This window comes from Ochotona princeps, chromosome 10 (genome assembly GCF_030435755.1).
Source record: "Ochotona princeps isolate mOchPri1 chromosome 10, mOchPri1.hap1, whole genome shotgun sequence".
Lineage (NCBI taxonomy): Eukaryota > Metazoa > Chordata > Mammalia > Lagomorpha > Ochotonidae > Ochotona > Ochotona princeps.
Genome location: NC_080841.1, coordinates 31,710,834 through 31,724,110, shown reverse-complemented (window position 1 = coordinate 31,724,110; position 13,277 = coordinate 31,710,834). Strand labels below are relative to the sequence as shown.

Below are 13,277 nucleotides of genomic sequence, written 5' to 3'. Positions count from 1 at the left end.
TTATGGCAGGCACAAAGCTGGTCTCTCAATTTTCTTTTGACCTGCTAATAGTCTCCTCTCTGTTGGTCTTCTGCAACCAATTAAATCAGTTAAAGCTTGCAACTGCAGGTATTGGAGGTGCTGAAAGACTTTAAAGACAATTGGACTCATTTGGTTGGGAGTCCGGAGAGAGGAGGTTCCAGTCCCAGCAGAGTCAGTGACTCGTTGCTGTGTGTGGAGACCTCTGGTCATTTATTTGGCTGTCTACTTCATCTTCATGCTAATAGTGGGGAGGTCGCTAGCATTGCCAGGCTTCAGATTCAGACCCAGTAATTTTCGGAGGAAGTAGGATCATCTTGTTTCTTCTCTGTGATCCCCTCACTCCTTAAGGTGTAAATTATAAAAAGCTGAATGGACAAATCACAAGCATACATGGAGCTTGGTAGATTTTTACCATGTGTACGCATCTGTACAGACATCAGCTCAAGACTCCAGAATACACTTAGCTTCCCAGCAAGTTCTCATGCGCACATCCAGTCAGTATCCCTCACAGATCTTTACTTTTGTCAGTGGCTTTGCCATTGGCTGGTAACCTTTTCATCATTTCAGTGACATCATAAAGGCATGCCTCTTTGGGAAGGGTTACACTCAACCTTGTAGGTGATTTGCATTGTGTTACATTGGGATGGAAATACCTGCTATGGTTGAGACTGACAGGGCAAAGGTGAATTAGACTGAAGTAAAGGCTAATGCTCTCTTGGAAGGGATGTTTGCTGGGGACTCAGTATATGCATGGTTAGTTCATTATTTCTTACTCTTATGTTAGGGTTACTTAGCTTGCTTGGTAACTTCTGGAATCTCACAGTGATGTTTTTGTATTAGTATTCTTGTGCCTACCTTGTTGTATAACATTGTTATATAAATGTTGTTTGGGATTCTCTAATTTATTTTACTAGTATTATTAGTTAGCTAATCTGATAGCTTCCTGAAATTCAGTTTTAATCAGTACTCTTAGGTCTGAAATACTTCAATGACTTCTGCTACTCTTAGAATTGAGGTATAATTTATCATGGCCTAAGTCCTAATGGTTCTCCTTGTTCTGTGATTCCAGTGTTAATAAAATGGCTCAGTAAGCCTAATATCCAAAAATGATTATAGATGTGGGCATTTGGTTTAGTAGTTAAAAAGTAACTTAGAGTGTCTGTGTTGAATTTCAGCCCTGGTCCTGATTCCAACTTTTTTTTTTTTTTAAGATTTATTTATTTTGATTGGAAAGTTAGATAATACAGAGAGAAGGAGCTACCAAAAGATTTTCCATCCTCTGGTTCATCCCCCAGTTGGCCACAAGGGTTGGAGCAGAGCTGATATGAAACCAGGAGCCAGGAGCTGCTTCTGGGTCTCCCACATGGGTTTAGGGTCCCAAAGCTTTGGGCCATCCTCTGCTGCTTTCCCAGGCCACAGATAAGGAGCTAGAAGGGAAGTGGAGTAACCGGGATACGAACTGGCACCCATAAGGGATCCTAGTGCATGCAAGGTGAGGACTTAAACCACTAGACTGCTGCACTGGGCCTGGATTCCAGCTTTCTAATGTGCACTCTGGGAAGCAGAGTGATGGCTTGAGGTATTGGATCGCTGTCACCCATGTGCGAGACCTGGGTTGAGTTCTCAGTTCCTGGCTTTGGCCTGGCCCAGACAATGCAGTTGGGAGTTTGAGGAGTGAACCAGCAGGTGAGAGCCCTCTCTCTGTTTTTCTCTACATCTCAAATAAGTAAAATAAGTTAAAAAATTAAAAAGTTAAAGGGTAAGCTAGAAGGAAAAGAGTATCACTAACACAATTATTAAAAATAAGAAATGTTAACAATATATGCAGACATGACCCATTTCCTTAGGCTTAGTTTAGTGGAGCAGGAGACAGTCTTTAGAAATGTGAAGAACCTTAAATTGTACCATGAGGAAAGGGAGCATTTTAGCTATTTGTGATTGTCTTCTAAATGTCATTCTTAACGATATTGTAAAATTTTCTTAAGATTTCCTGTAGTTCTACCACATTGGGAAGCAGCTAAATCAGAAGTGGAGCAGTTGGGTCTTGAAGCGGCACCTGTGTGGAATGCTGATATTGCAGGGTAGTGGTTTAACTCAGTAGACACAGGGTCAGCCTCCAGTATTTTTTTTTAAATAGCTTTTTTAGAAAGTTACTATTCTAATTGACATCTTAAGAGTATTTATGGAGTACACTGTGTTGGCATTAATATATGCACAGCATTTGACTTGAATGATTAAATCAGTCTGATTAGCATGTCTCATGCGTCACTTACCTGTGGTGATACAGGTTGAAGTTTAGTTATTTTTTCTTTAAATTTTACTTCTCTTTATTATTATTATTTTATGATACAGTTCCATAGGCCCTGGGATTTCCCTTATCCCGTCCCCAGTTCCGCCCCCCTCACTGAGTTCCCCTGTATCATTACTATAGTATAGTTCTTCATGCACAGTCATATGTCTGTCATTGCAGGCATGGGCAATGGCAGGTGAGTTGAGTATAGATCCATGCTGTACAAGAGATCTCATGCCATTGTGATTTTGTATTGCTTTGTGAATGTTATTTTCTCCTTCAATGGAAGGCTTTCTGAATTTTTTTACTTTATATTCCTCTGGATGTGAAAATCTTTTGAGGCATTTTCATTTTGGGGGAAAATAGTGTAATAGAGTCATTCTGCTGTTTACTGACTCACAGCCTCCACTGCAGCAGGGGCTTAATAATTCATTGCCTTGTTTTGAGATTTGCCATAATATGTTGAGGATTTATGGATTTGGTGTATCCCACCTTAGTTTTCTTTATGTTGTACCACACACACACACACACACACACACACACTCACTCTCTCTCTCTCTCGTATGTATTTTAAATGTGATTCAAGCTCCTATGATTATTTCTTTTTAGCTGGTAATATGAAAGTTTCTGTTTTCAGGCATTCTACAAACAAGTCTCTGTTCTTAGAGTACCTATATTTTACATCTTAAGATGAATCTAAGAATCTTCAAGTTGGTACAGTCTGTACTGTAGACACTGTTATTTTTGTCACTGGGAACAGGTCCTTCTCAATAGCTGCCTTACTTCTTTCATTCTATTTTCAGGTTTTTTTTTTTTTCTAAGATTTATTTTTATTACGAAGTCAGATATACACAGAGGAGGAGAGACAGAGAGGAAGATCTTCCGTCCGATGATTCACTCCTCAAGTGAGCCGCAACGGGCCGGTGCGCACCAGTCCGATGCCGGGAACCAGAAACCTCTTCCGGGTCTTCCACTCAGGTGCAGGGTCCCAGTGCATTGGGCCGTCCTTGACTGCTTTCCCAGGCCACAAGCAGGGAGCTGGATGGGAAGTGGAGCTGCCGGGATTAGAACCAGCGCCCATATGGGATCCCGGGGCTTTCAAGGCGAGGACTTTAGCCACTAGGCCATGGTGCCGGGCCCTATGTTCGGTTTTAAATGCTTGATTTTCTATGTGGTCATCTGCCCTTTCTTTCCTCCTAAACCTTTACCTGTAACCCATGGCAAACAGAAGAGGTGTCTCAATCAGGCATTTAGGGACTGGGCTATTTACAGAAAGTCTGAGTGTGCCTTGAGGAGTCTGTGAATTCCCTTCTGAAGAAGGGGTGGTGTGTGTGTGTGTGTGTTTGAAGATTTATTTGTTTAATGCCCGCCATAGTGGCTCAGTGGCGAAATTCTCTCCTTGCAAGTGCCAGGATCCCATTTGGGTTCCAGTTCCTGTCCCAGCTGCTCCACTTCCTGTCCAGCTCCCTGTTTGTGGCCTAAAGCCTTTGGACCCTGCATTCGTGTGGGAGACCCCAAAGAAGCTCCTGGTTCATAATGCTAGGGGAAATGAGCCAATCCCAAAAGGTTAAATACCACATGTTTGCCTTAATTTAAGATGATATGATGTTATGTATAACATGTTATGTTATGAATGTTATATGTTGTGTATAAACTAAAATTGAAATGTAAGTGAGGTGGTCACAGAAGGTGGCTAGGAATTCGCATTTACTTTTAACATATTGGTTACTCATTACTATGTCAATTAATTCCATAATGATGTAAATTTTTGCTGATGGTATGTTGGAGCTTTCAATTGACTGGGATGATACTCTGCTGGCTCTGTCTTCAGACCAGAAAGGGTATACCTAAGAAGCCGTTGAACTTGACAATAAGATGCTGGACTCTATGTTTGGTATATGCTTGCAATGGGGGAATCTCAACTGAACTTGAGCTGTGGTTATGCAACAAGGTGGAGGAATCCACCATGGTGGGAGGGTTTGGGGAGGGGTGGGGAGAACCCAAGTACCTATGAAACTGTGTCACATAATACAATGTAATTAATGAATTAAAAATAATAAATAATTAAAAAAAAAAAGAAGCTCCTGGTTCCTGGCTTCAGATTAGCTCAGCTCAGGCTATTGTGGCTATTAGGGGAGTAAAGCAGCAGAATAGAAGATCTTTCTCTTTGTCCCTCCTTTTTCTGTAATTCTGAGGTGTAAATCTAAAAAATAGATTTATTTATTTATTTGCAAGTCAGAGTTATAGAGAGGGGGACAGGTAGGCAGACACACATGCACGTCCATCTGCTGTTCGCTTTCCAGATGGCTTCAAGGGCCAGGACTAGAGCTGACAGAAGCCACAGTTTCGTACTGATCTCCATGTGGGTACAGGGGCCATGCCCTTGGGCTGTCTCTTTGTACTTTCCCTTGTCATTAGCAGGGAGTTGGATCAGAAGTGGAGGAGCTGGGACATTAACTAGCATCTGTAGGGATGTTGGTGCCATAGGCAGCAGCTTTACCTGTTACAGCACAGTGCTGGTCCCAGAAGGATGTGCATGTTGTTTCCCAAAGATAGAGGTGAAATTTGAATCTCCTTGCTTTTGCTGTCTGCACTGTGGACAGCTAGCTGTCTTCTCTGGGCTCACCTCAGTCCCAAGCTCGCCGCAGTTTCCTCTGCTAGTTTGTCTCTGGTAGTCCCTCCAGGCTGTCTTTCTCAACTGAATGTGTAGTGTCTGTTGGCCATCCAGCTCATTTGACACATCAGATGTCATTTTTGCTCAGAAAATGAAATGTATGTTCATTTGACTCAAGCACATTTCCCTCAGCACATTGTATTATATTGGTATGAACAGGGACTTCAGTAACTTTTGTGGATAAATTAAAAAAAATTAAACTCATTTTTGATTTAGGTGTTCTCATTTTAAATTCATTAGCTAAGACTAAATGTGGGGAAGTGTATTGAACAGTTTTGTATTAAATGTAAAATTTTTTTATACCCCTTCAGTAAAAGTTAAAGGTGTAAATGACAAAGTAAAAATGGCATAGCATTTGGACACTTTTTAAAAAATGATTTGTTTATTTTATTGGAAAGTCAGATATACAGAGAGGAGGGGAGACAGAGAGGAAGATCTTCCGTCCAGTGAGTCACTCCTTAAGTTACTCCAATGGTTAGAGCTGAACTGATTTGAAGGCAGGAGCCATGAGCTTCTTCTGGGCCTCCCTTGTGGCCTCCCTTGACAGTTCCTTTGGGCTGTCCTTGACTGCTTTTCCCAGGCCACATGCAAGAAGCTGGATGGGAAGCAGGGCCCCTTCCTCATGTGGAATTCTGGCTCTTGCAAGGGGAGTACTTTAGCTACTAGGCTACCGCGCAGGGCCCATTTGAGTACATTTTAATGCATATTGAAATTGTAAAGGCAAAGAGCTAGCATTGTGGCATAGAGGGCTAAGCCACTATCTGCAACACTGGCATCCTTATGGACACTGGTTTTTGTCTTACTGGTTCCACTGCTGATCCAGCTCCCTGCCCATCTCAGAGAAAGCAGTAGAGGATGGCCTAAGTGTTTGGGCTCACTTCCAGCCGCATGGTTTCTGGCTCCTGGCTTCAGCTTGGCCTGCTGTTCAGCTACTATCATTTGGGAAGTGAACCAGTAGATGGCAGATCTCTGACTCCCCAACCCCCCCCCCATCTCTCTCTCTTTTTCTTTCTGCAATTTTGACTTTGAAGTAAATTTTTAAGAAAGGTACAAAAACAACACATTGAATGTATATATTTTAATTTTATTTTTATACAATTCGAGTGTCCTGTTATGCACTTTGCAGTGATTCTCTTTTATAGATTAACTGTTAGGGTTCTTTCCAACTGAGTCTATGAAGCATATGGAAGACCAGTACAGTAAAGTTTTAGAGAAACTTAAATACGTACACTGATCTGGGTTACAGTTTTAAAGTAGGCATGTTATCTTTTGTGACCTTGAGGTCTACTCTTTGTTTCCCCTGTTATTTGAATGCTCACCAAAGTATCACTCAGTGTTTTCCAGAGAAACAAAACCAGCATTTACATATTTATTGAAAAGGACTGGCTTCCTTTTTACCATGGGGCTGGTTAGTCATCGTTCAGGCTGGAAGTTCAGGCTGGAAACTTCCCATCCGGCGTGGCCCAGCGGCTAAAGTCCTCACCTTGAACGTGCCGGGATCCCCTATGGGCGCCGGTTCTAATCCCGGCAGCTCCACTTCCCATCCAGCTCCCTGCCTGTGGCCTGGGAAAGCAGTCCAGGTTAGCCCAAATCTTTGGGACCCTGCACCCATGTGGGAGTCCTGAAAGAGGCTCCTGGCTTCGGATTGGCTCAGCTCCAGCCGTTGTGGTCGCTTGGGGAGTGAATCATCAGATGGAAGATTTTCCTCTCTGTCTCTCCTCCTCTCTGTATGTCTGCCTTTCGAATAAAAATAAGTAAATCTTTCTAAAAAATGGTGTTTAAAAAGACACTTGTTCCATTATTTACTTTTACTACAAAAGACATCTAGTATGTTAACTTAGACTTTAATGGACTTGTAATCCAAACGCAATTTAGGAACTGTTTCAAGAAGGAAAATAGGGGCTAGTGTTGTGGTGTGGCAAATAAAGCTGCTGTTAACATAGACATCCTATGTGGGTGCCAGTTTGAGTCCTGGATGCCCCATACCTGATCCAGCTCCCTGCTTTAGGCCTGGGAAAGCAGCAGAGGATGGTTCAAGTGTTTGTTCTTCTGTCACCCATGTAGGAAGCCTGGATAAAGCTCCTGGCTCAGCCCTGGCCATTGTGACCATTTCAGGAGTGACTCAGAGATGGAAGATCACTCTGTCTCTCCCTGTCTCTGTAAATTCTGACTTTTTTTTTTTAAGATTTTTTTTTTTATTGGAAAGGTAGATGTAGAGAGATAAGGAGAGACCGAGAGAAAGGTATTTCTTCTGCTAGTTCATTCCCCAAGTGGCTGCCATGGCTGAGCCGATCCAAGCCAGGAGATGCTTCCGAATCTCCCATAATGGTACAGGGTCCCAAGGCTTTGGGCCGTCCACTACTGTTTTCTTTCAGGCCACAAGCAGGGAGCTGTATGGGAAATGGAGAAGCCGGGACACGAACTGGCACCCATATGGGATCCCAAGGGATGTAAGGTGAGGGATTTAGCCAGTAGGCTGTGGCTCCAGGCTTAAATTCTGACTTTCAAATAAAGTATTTTTATTCTTTTTTTTTTAAGATTTATTTATTTTTATTACAAAGTCGTATATACAGAGAGGAGAGACAGAGAGGAAGATCTTCCGTCCAATGATTCACTCCCCAAGTGATCCGCAACGGCCAGTGCTGCGCCGATCCGAAGCCGGGAACCTGGAACCTCCTCTGGGTCCCCCATGCAGGTGCAGGGTCCCAATGCTTTGGGCTGTCCTCGACTGCTTTCCCAGGCCACAAGCAGGGAGCTGGATGGGAAGTGGAGCTGTCAGGATTAGAACCAGCGCCCATATGGGGTCCTGGGGCGTTCAAGGTGAGGACTTTAGTAGCCGCTAGGCCACGCCGCCGGGCCCTCAAATAAAGTATTTTTATTCTAAAAATCAGTTGATAGAAGCCCACGTTGGGATTTTTTTTTTTTGAGTCATTGTTACAAACACACAGATCCCATCTGCTGGTTCATTTCCCAAATACCTGCGGTGGTAGAGGTGTTAAAGGACTGGTAGAGTGGAGGCCCAAAACCTGTTAATCTAGACCTCACATGTGGATAGCAAGCACTCAGGTACTTGAGCCATCACCTCTGCTTCCTAGGATCCTTGGCAGAAATCTGAAATCAACCTGAGCAGCGAATTGAATCCAGGTTCTCCAATTTCAAATGTGGGTGTCTTAACCAGATTCCGACCTACTCAATAAGCACTGGGCTAAGCACCTGCTCCCAGGGACTCTCAAGATGTGAAAAAGCAGTTTCTGAATTATAAGTGTAGAAAAATTACTGCACGTGTGAAGAAATGATTGTACTTCGTTGTTAATTCAGTACACGTTTTAAAATAAATATAACTCAGTTTCTAAAGAGTATTTTGTGGGTCCCAAAACTTTCTGATAGAAATTTTCTTCACTGACTCAGTGGGTCAGTGACTCCAGGTCTAAGCTCGGCCTGACACAGTGAGTCCTCTGGCTATAGATCAGAGCAACTGTGAGGTGAACCTTCAGGTAACATTTGCTTACACTTGTTGCAAACCATGTGAGCTGTTATATGATTACTTTTAGTAAAATAAGTGGATATTTGATAAGTAATAGCTGTGGCTGAGCATGTAAACATGAATAAGGCCAGTTTGCATGGGTCATTTCACTTACTACGTTAGAAAAAGCCGTGAGATCCACGTTATCTGGGCTTCTTGACAATGAAGGGGAAGCCAAGGCTAAGAGTGTTTAAGAGATTTTGCTGAAGTCACACCGTTGGTGAGTGACAGCTGAGATTCAAACCAAAGGGCTCATCACTCTGGAGCATTTGCTTTTTTTGTAGCCTCTGACTGTTTCACCTTCCAGTGCTGTTTACCTCACACATTTCATTTTCTGTCCTCAAGATCACATCTAATGCTGTATCAACTCTTGAACTGGATCTCGTGTAGGGAAGTTGCAGATGGAGCTGGATTGTGTTAAGGCTTGATGGATAAAGGAATGAAACCAATGTGCCATGTACTTCCTTTTTATTATTTCTTCTAATCGTTAAGCCCCTTGTGGAGTAGGTATTCTCTTTATTAATGCGTGTGAGTGCATGACTAGTGACAGGTAAACCTGGACCCAAACCCACCATTGTTTGCTTCCAGACCTTGTTGCACTTTGGATAAGGTCTTCATAATGATTTTAATTTTTATGATTAGTGATTTACAATTTGTGGGATCTTGGGACAGATGTAGAATTTTTTAAAGACTCTCAGAACCCATATGTATACTAAGCTTTGTAATACAAAGATGATAGATTTTGAATGTGTTATATACTTTTGTGATTGATAGATTAAAGGTAAGATCTGGCCCAGTCTGATAGCCTAGTGGTTAAATTCTCGCCTTGTAACCGCTGGTATCCCGTATGCATACCAGTTCATGTCCTGGCTGCTCCACTTCCCATTCAGCTCCCTGTTTGTGGCCTTGGAAAGCAGTATAGGAAAGCCCAAATCCTTGGGACCCTGCAGCTGCATGGGAGACCTGGAAGAAGCTCCTGGCTCCTGACTTAAGATTGGCTCAGCTCTGGCTATTGCTGCCACTTGGGGAGTGAATCATGGGATGAAGGAACCTTTTATCTCCTCTCTTGTAGATCTGCCTTTCCAATAAAAATAAATCGATTTTTAAAAGTAAGTTCAAGGTGCTTTTATTTTTAGTAATTGCTTTTTAAGGTTTTTTGTTTGTTTGTTTGTTAAAGACAGAACAACGGAGTAGGGGAGTGACAGATCATCCAACCACTGATTCATTTTCCACAACAACCAGGTTTAAGCCAGACTGAAGGCAGGAGGCAAGCACTTTATCCTGGACTCCTGCTGGAGTGATAGTTACCCGAATCCATGGGCTGTCTACCGTTACAGAGAATTTGTTTGGGAGTTGTATCAGAAGTGGAGAAATCAGGATGTGAGTTTGATGTGCTGCACCAGAACATTGGCCCCATCAGAGTGCTTTTGAATCGTGTTTTCTCAAGCGACATTAATAGAGTAGCTATTAATGGACTTTTTGTTTTTTTGAAAATGTTGTTTTAAATGGATTTTTTTCTGCATTTAATGTATTACTTAGGTGAGGCTTAGCATTGTTAAAGGGAAAAACCCTGGGGTGGGTGAGTGGCACAGTTGTTAAGATGTCCCTTGGGATGCTTGCATCCTGTTTTAGAGTGGCTAAGTTTGAGTTGCAGCCCCACTGCTGATTACAGCTTCCTGTTCATATGAACCCTGGGAGGCAGCAGGTAGTCGATGGCTCAGCTAGTTGGGTCCCTGCCACTGATCCGGATTGAGCTCCTGGCTCCTGACTTTGGCCAGGTCAAGCCCAAACAATTGCAATCATGGGTGCCGCCGGGTGAATCGTTGGATTGGAGCTTTGTATCTCTTGCTCTCCCTGCCTCTCAAAAATGAAAAAAAAAAAAATCTTATAGATGATGTTTTCAAAAGACATGTGGTCCAAAAATGAGCTTTAGCAGAATTTTTTTTAGATGTATAGAAACATTGAGAGCAAAGGCATATCATTACTTTCAAGATGTAAATAGGTTGGGATTTGGCTTGTGGTTTTATATTTTTAGAGTGTATATCATTAGACTTCTGATGTCAGTAGTATTCTGTGTGAATTTTGTTTTTTCATACTTTCTCAACCTTGATGGGGTTAATTGTGGCTTGGCAAATGAAGAAAAGGAGTTCTCTGCTGTTTTCAGGCTGCAGAATCTTGTTGCTATGCAACAAACATTGTCAGTCAGTATAGGGTATAGTAAATTGGTATTCTCTGTCCTTTTCCTCCACAGGCTCATTTTGTAATCAGAGAGAATTGGTTTGGGGCTATTTTGCAAGGTTTTATTTGAAAACAAGCTTTTGGAGATTTCTGTTGCTATTTGCAATTGGTTGTATTTAAGGTCTGTAAAGACTTTGGGCACTTCCATAGAAGGTACTTTAAAGTGCTCGCGTTCAGAGAAAAGGTTTAGAGCTTTGTTTCCAGATTGCTTCACATTAGAGCAGTGTATTTTTGTTTTGTTGCTGAGAAGGGTAATATTGCCAACTTTCAAAGAGTACATTTTTGCCTGAGAATTTGTTATATAATTTGAACATCAGAATGTTGTCATAGCACATTAGTTTGAAACTTATTTTTAAAGTCTGAACCTAGAAATTTTATTAGTACCTAAGAAAATGCTTTTAATTAATAAAGATTGTAGACATCCTGAATTTGTGTAGTTTCATGTAAAATGTGATTGCTTTCTTTCTAGGGAAATTAAAATGCTTCAGTGACAAACAGGAAATAGATGATAGCCTTACTTTCTTTTTTTTTTTTTTTTAAGATTTATTTATTTTATTACAAAGTCAGATATACAGAGAGGAGGAGAGACAGAGAGGAAGATCTTCCATCTGATGATTCACTCCCCAATGGCCGATGCGCGCCGATCCGATGCCGGGAACCAGGAACCTCTTCCAGGTCTCCCACATGGGTGCAGGGTCCCAATGCATTGGGCCGTCCTCGACTGCTTTCCCAGGCCACAAGCAGGGAGCTGGATGGGAAGTGGAGCTTCCGGGATTAGAACCGGCGCCCATATGGGATCCCGGGGCGTTCAAGGGGGAGGACTTTAGCCGCTAGGCCACGCCGCCGGGCCCGATAGCCTTACTTTCAAGCTGTAAAATGTGTAACAAAATTGGCTGTTTAAACATATGCAGATGACTGTGACATCAAGTATGTTCATGATGTGCAACCATCATCTCTGTGCCTCTCCACAACTTAGCCCAGGTCACCTTCTCAATCCTTTAGGATCCAAAACAATCCTGCATTATGGGTGCTTTCCTTTTGTTCCAAAGGAGAAAACTAAAGCACTGAGAGAAACACAGAGTGTAATTACTGGAGCCAGGATTCAAACACCAGCAGTCTGGCTCTTCTATGCTCTTAACTGCTGCACTTTGTTGATGTTTTTCCTTTTCTTTTTTAAAGATGTATTTGAGAGAGAGAGAGAAGGAGAATTGTCTATCTGCTGGTTCACTCCTCACGTGGCTTAGTGGCTGGGCTTGGGCAGGTGCCAAACCAGGAGCCGCTTCCAGATTTCCCATGTAGGTGCAGAGCCCTGCTGAGGACTTGGGCCATTGTCTGCTGCTTTCGCACGCCATTAGCAGCAAGCTGTATTGCAAGTGGAGTAGCTGGGACTCAAACCAGCTCTGGCCCGTGGAATTTGTTTCTGTTTACTCTTAAGAGCAGTGATTCTAAAAAAATAATAATGTTCCATAGGCTTTTCAATTGAAGGTAGCATACATTAACAGTAGTTTGGACTGTTGATGAATTTAGTTTGGCTGTAGAATTTTTGCAATCTTTTAGATATTTTTATAAATAATTTTAAGGAATACAGTTTATACTTTTACTTTTGAATACCTTTAAATAAGATTATATATATTATGATTAGTTTCTATGAAATGAATTTAGTTTCCTCTTATAATTGTTTTTTCTAATAGAGTATACAGTGAATACAGTTTATTTTCCAGTAACCTAGCACAAATATAAGTAGGGTGATACATTGGTGGCATATTGCCATCCAAAATCTATAGCCGTTTTGGTATTGGGTCACATGCAATAGTGTTTTCTAAATTTGTGCTCTGGGTTTTCATGTATAATCTGGAGCTGGTCATAGTCAATAATCTATACTGAGGAACAGTAGGCATGGGTGGAAAGGGACAAGATTGCAAGGAGTCATTTGACCTTTCAGCGAGGTTAGTGATGGACTTTTCTTCTCCTGCGTGCGGTAGCTCGGTTCTCACTCTAAGAAACATCCGTTTCTATCCTTTTCTCCCCCTCTTTTTTTAAAATTATTTTATGATGCAGTTTCATAGGCTCAGGGATTTCTCCTTTCCCCATATTCCGGTAAATCTTTTCCCTTAAGAACCCTGTACCTTGATATATGTCTTGCTCAACTATATTGACTCTGCTGACAGTTTGCTTTTCATATTTCTTCACTGTCCTTTAAACAAAAATTCCTTCTGTTTTTGTTCTTTTATATGCCTGTGTGATTATGGTAATGTAATTTTTTTTTTTTTGCTTTGCTCATTTGGTATGTTTTTCATTTTCTGTGTTTTTCTTTTTTTAAAAGCTACTTAGAATTTTATCAGTTGTATTTTCACCCTAATTTACCTATTTCCTTTAAAATGGTTACTTAGTATCGAATGATGTTGTATGCAAAAAGTTTCATGAATTCAAAGGTTTTTTTTCCTCCCTCCTAATTGTAGACTAATTTCTGAAGATAGATTTCCAGAAATAGTTAAAAGTCTCTGAAGAAATGGAAAACATTTTAGAAGCTC

At 41.6% G+C, this 13,277-nt stretch overlaps 1 protein-coding gene across 11 annotated transcripts in view; it reads left to right on the top strand.

Annotated features, from left to right (window-relative positions):
- The window catches only part of ENAH (ENAH actin regulator), a 139,060-nt gene that overhangs the window by 18,556 nt on the left and 107,227 nt on the right, over positions 1-13,277 (top strand). For 2 of the 11 annotated variants that reach the window (XM_058669247.1, XM_058669248.1), the window contains exon 1: positions 604-774. The exons of 1 other annotated variant lie outside the window; for it this stretch is intronic. In XM_058669247.1, the coding sequence (XP_058525230.1) occupies positions 746-774 (29 nt within the window). In that variant the 5' untranslated portion in view covers positions 604-745. Of the gene's footprint in view, positions 1-602; positions 775-13,277 lie in introns of those variants that run through there. 8 more of the 11 variants (XM_058669256.1, XM_058669253.1, XM_058669245.1 and 5 more) reach the window with 7 other exon arrangements.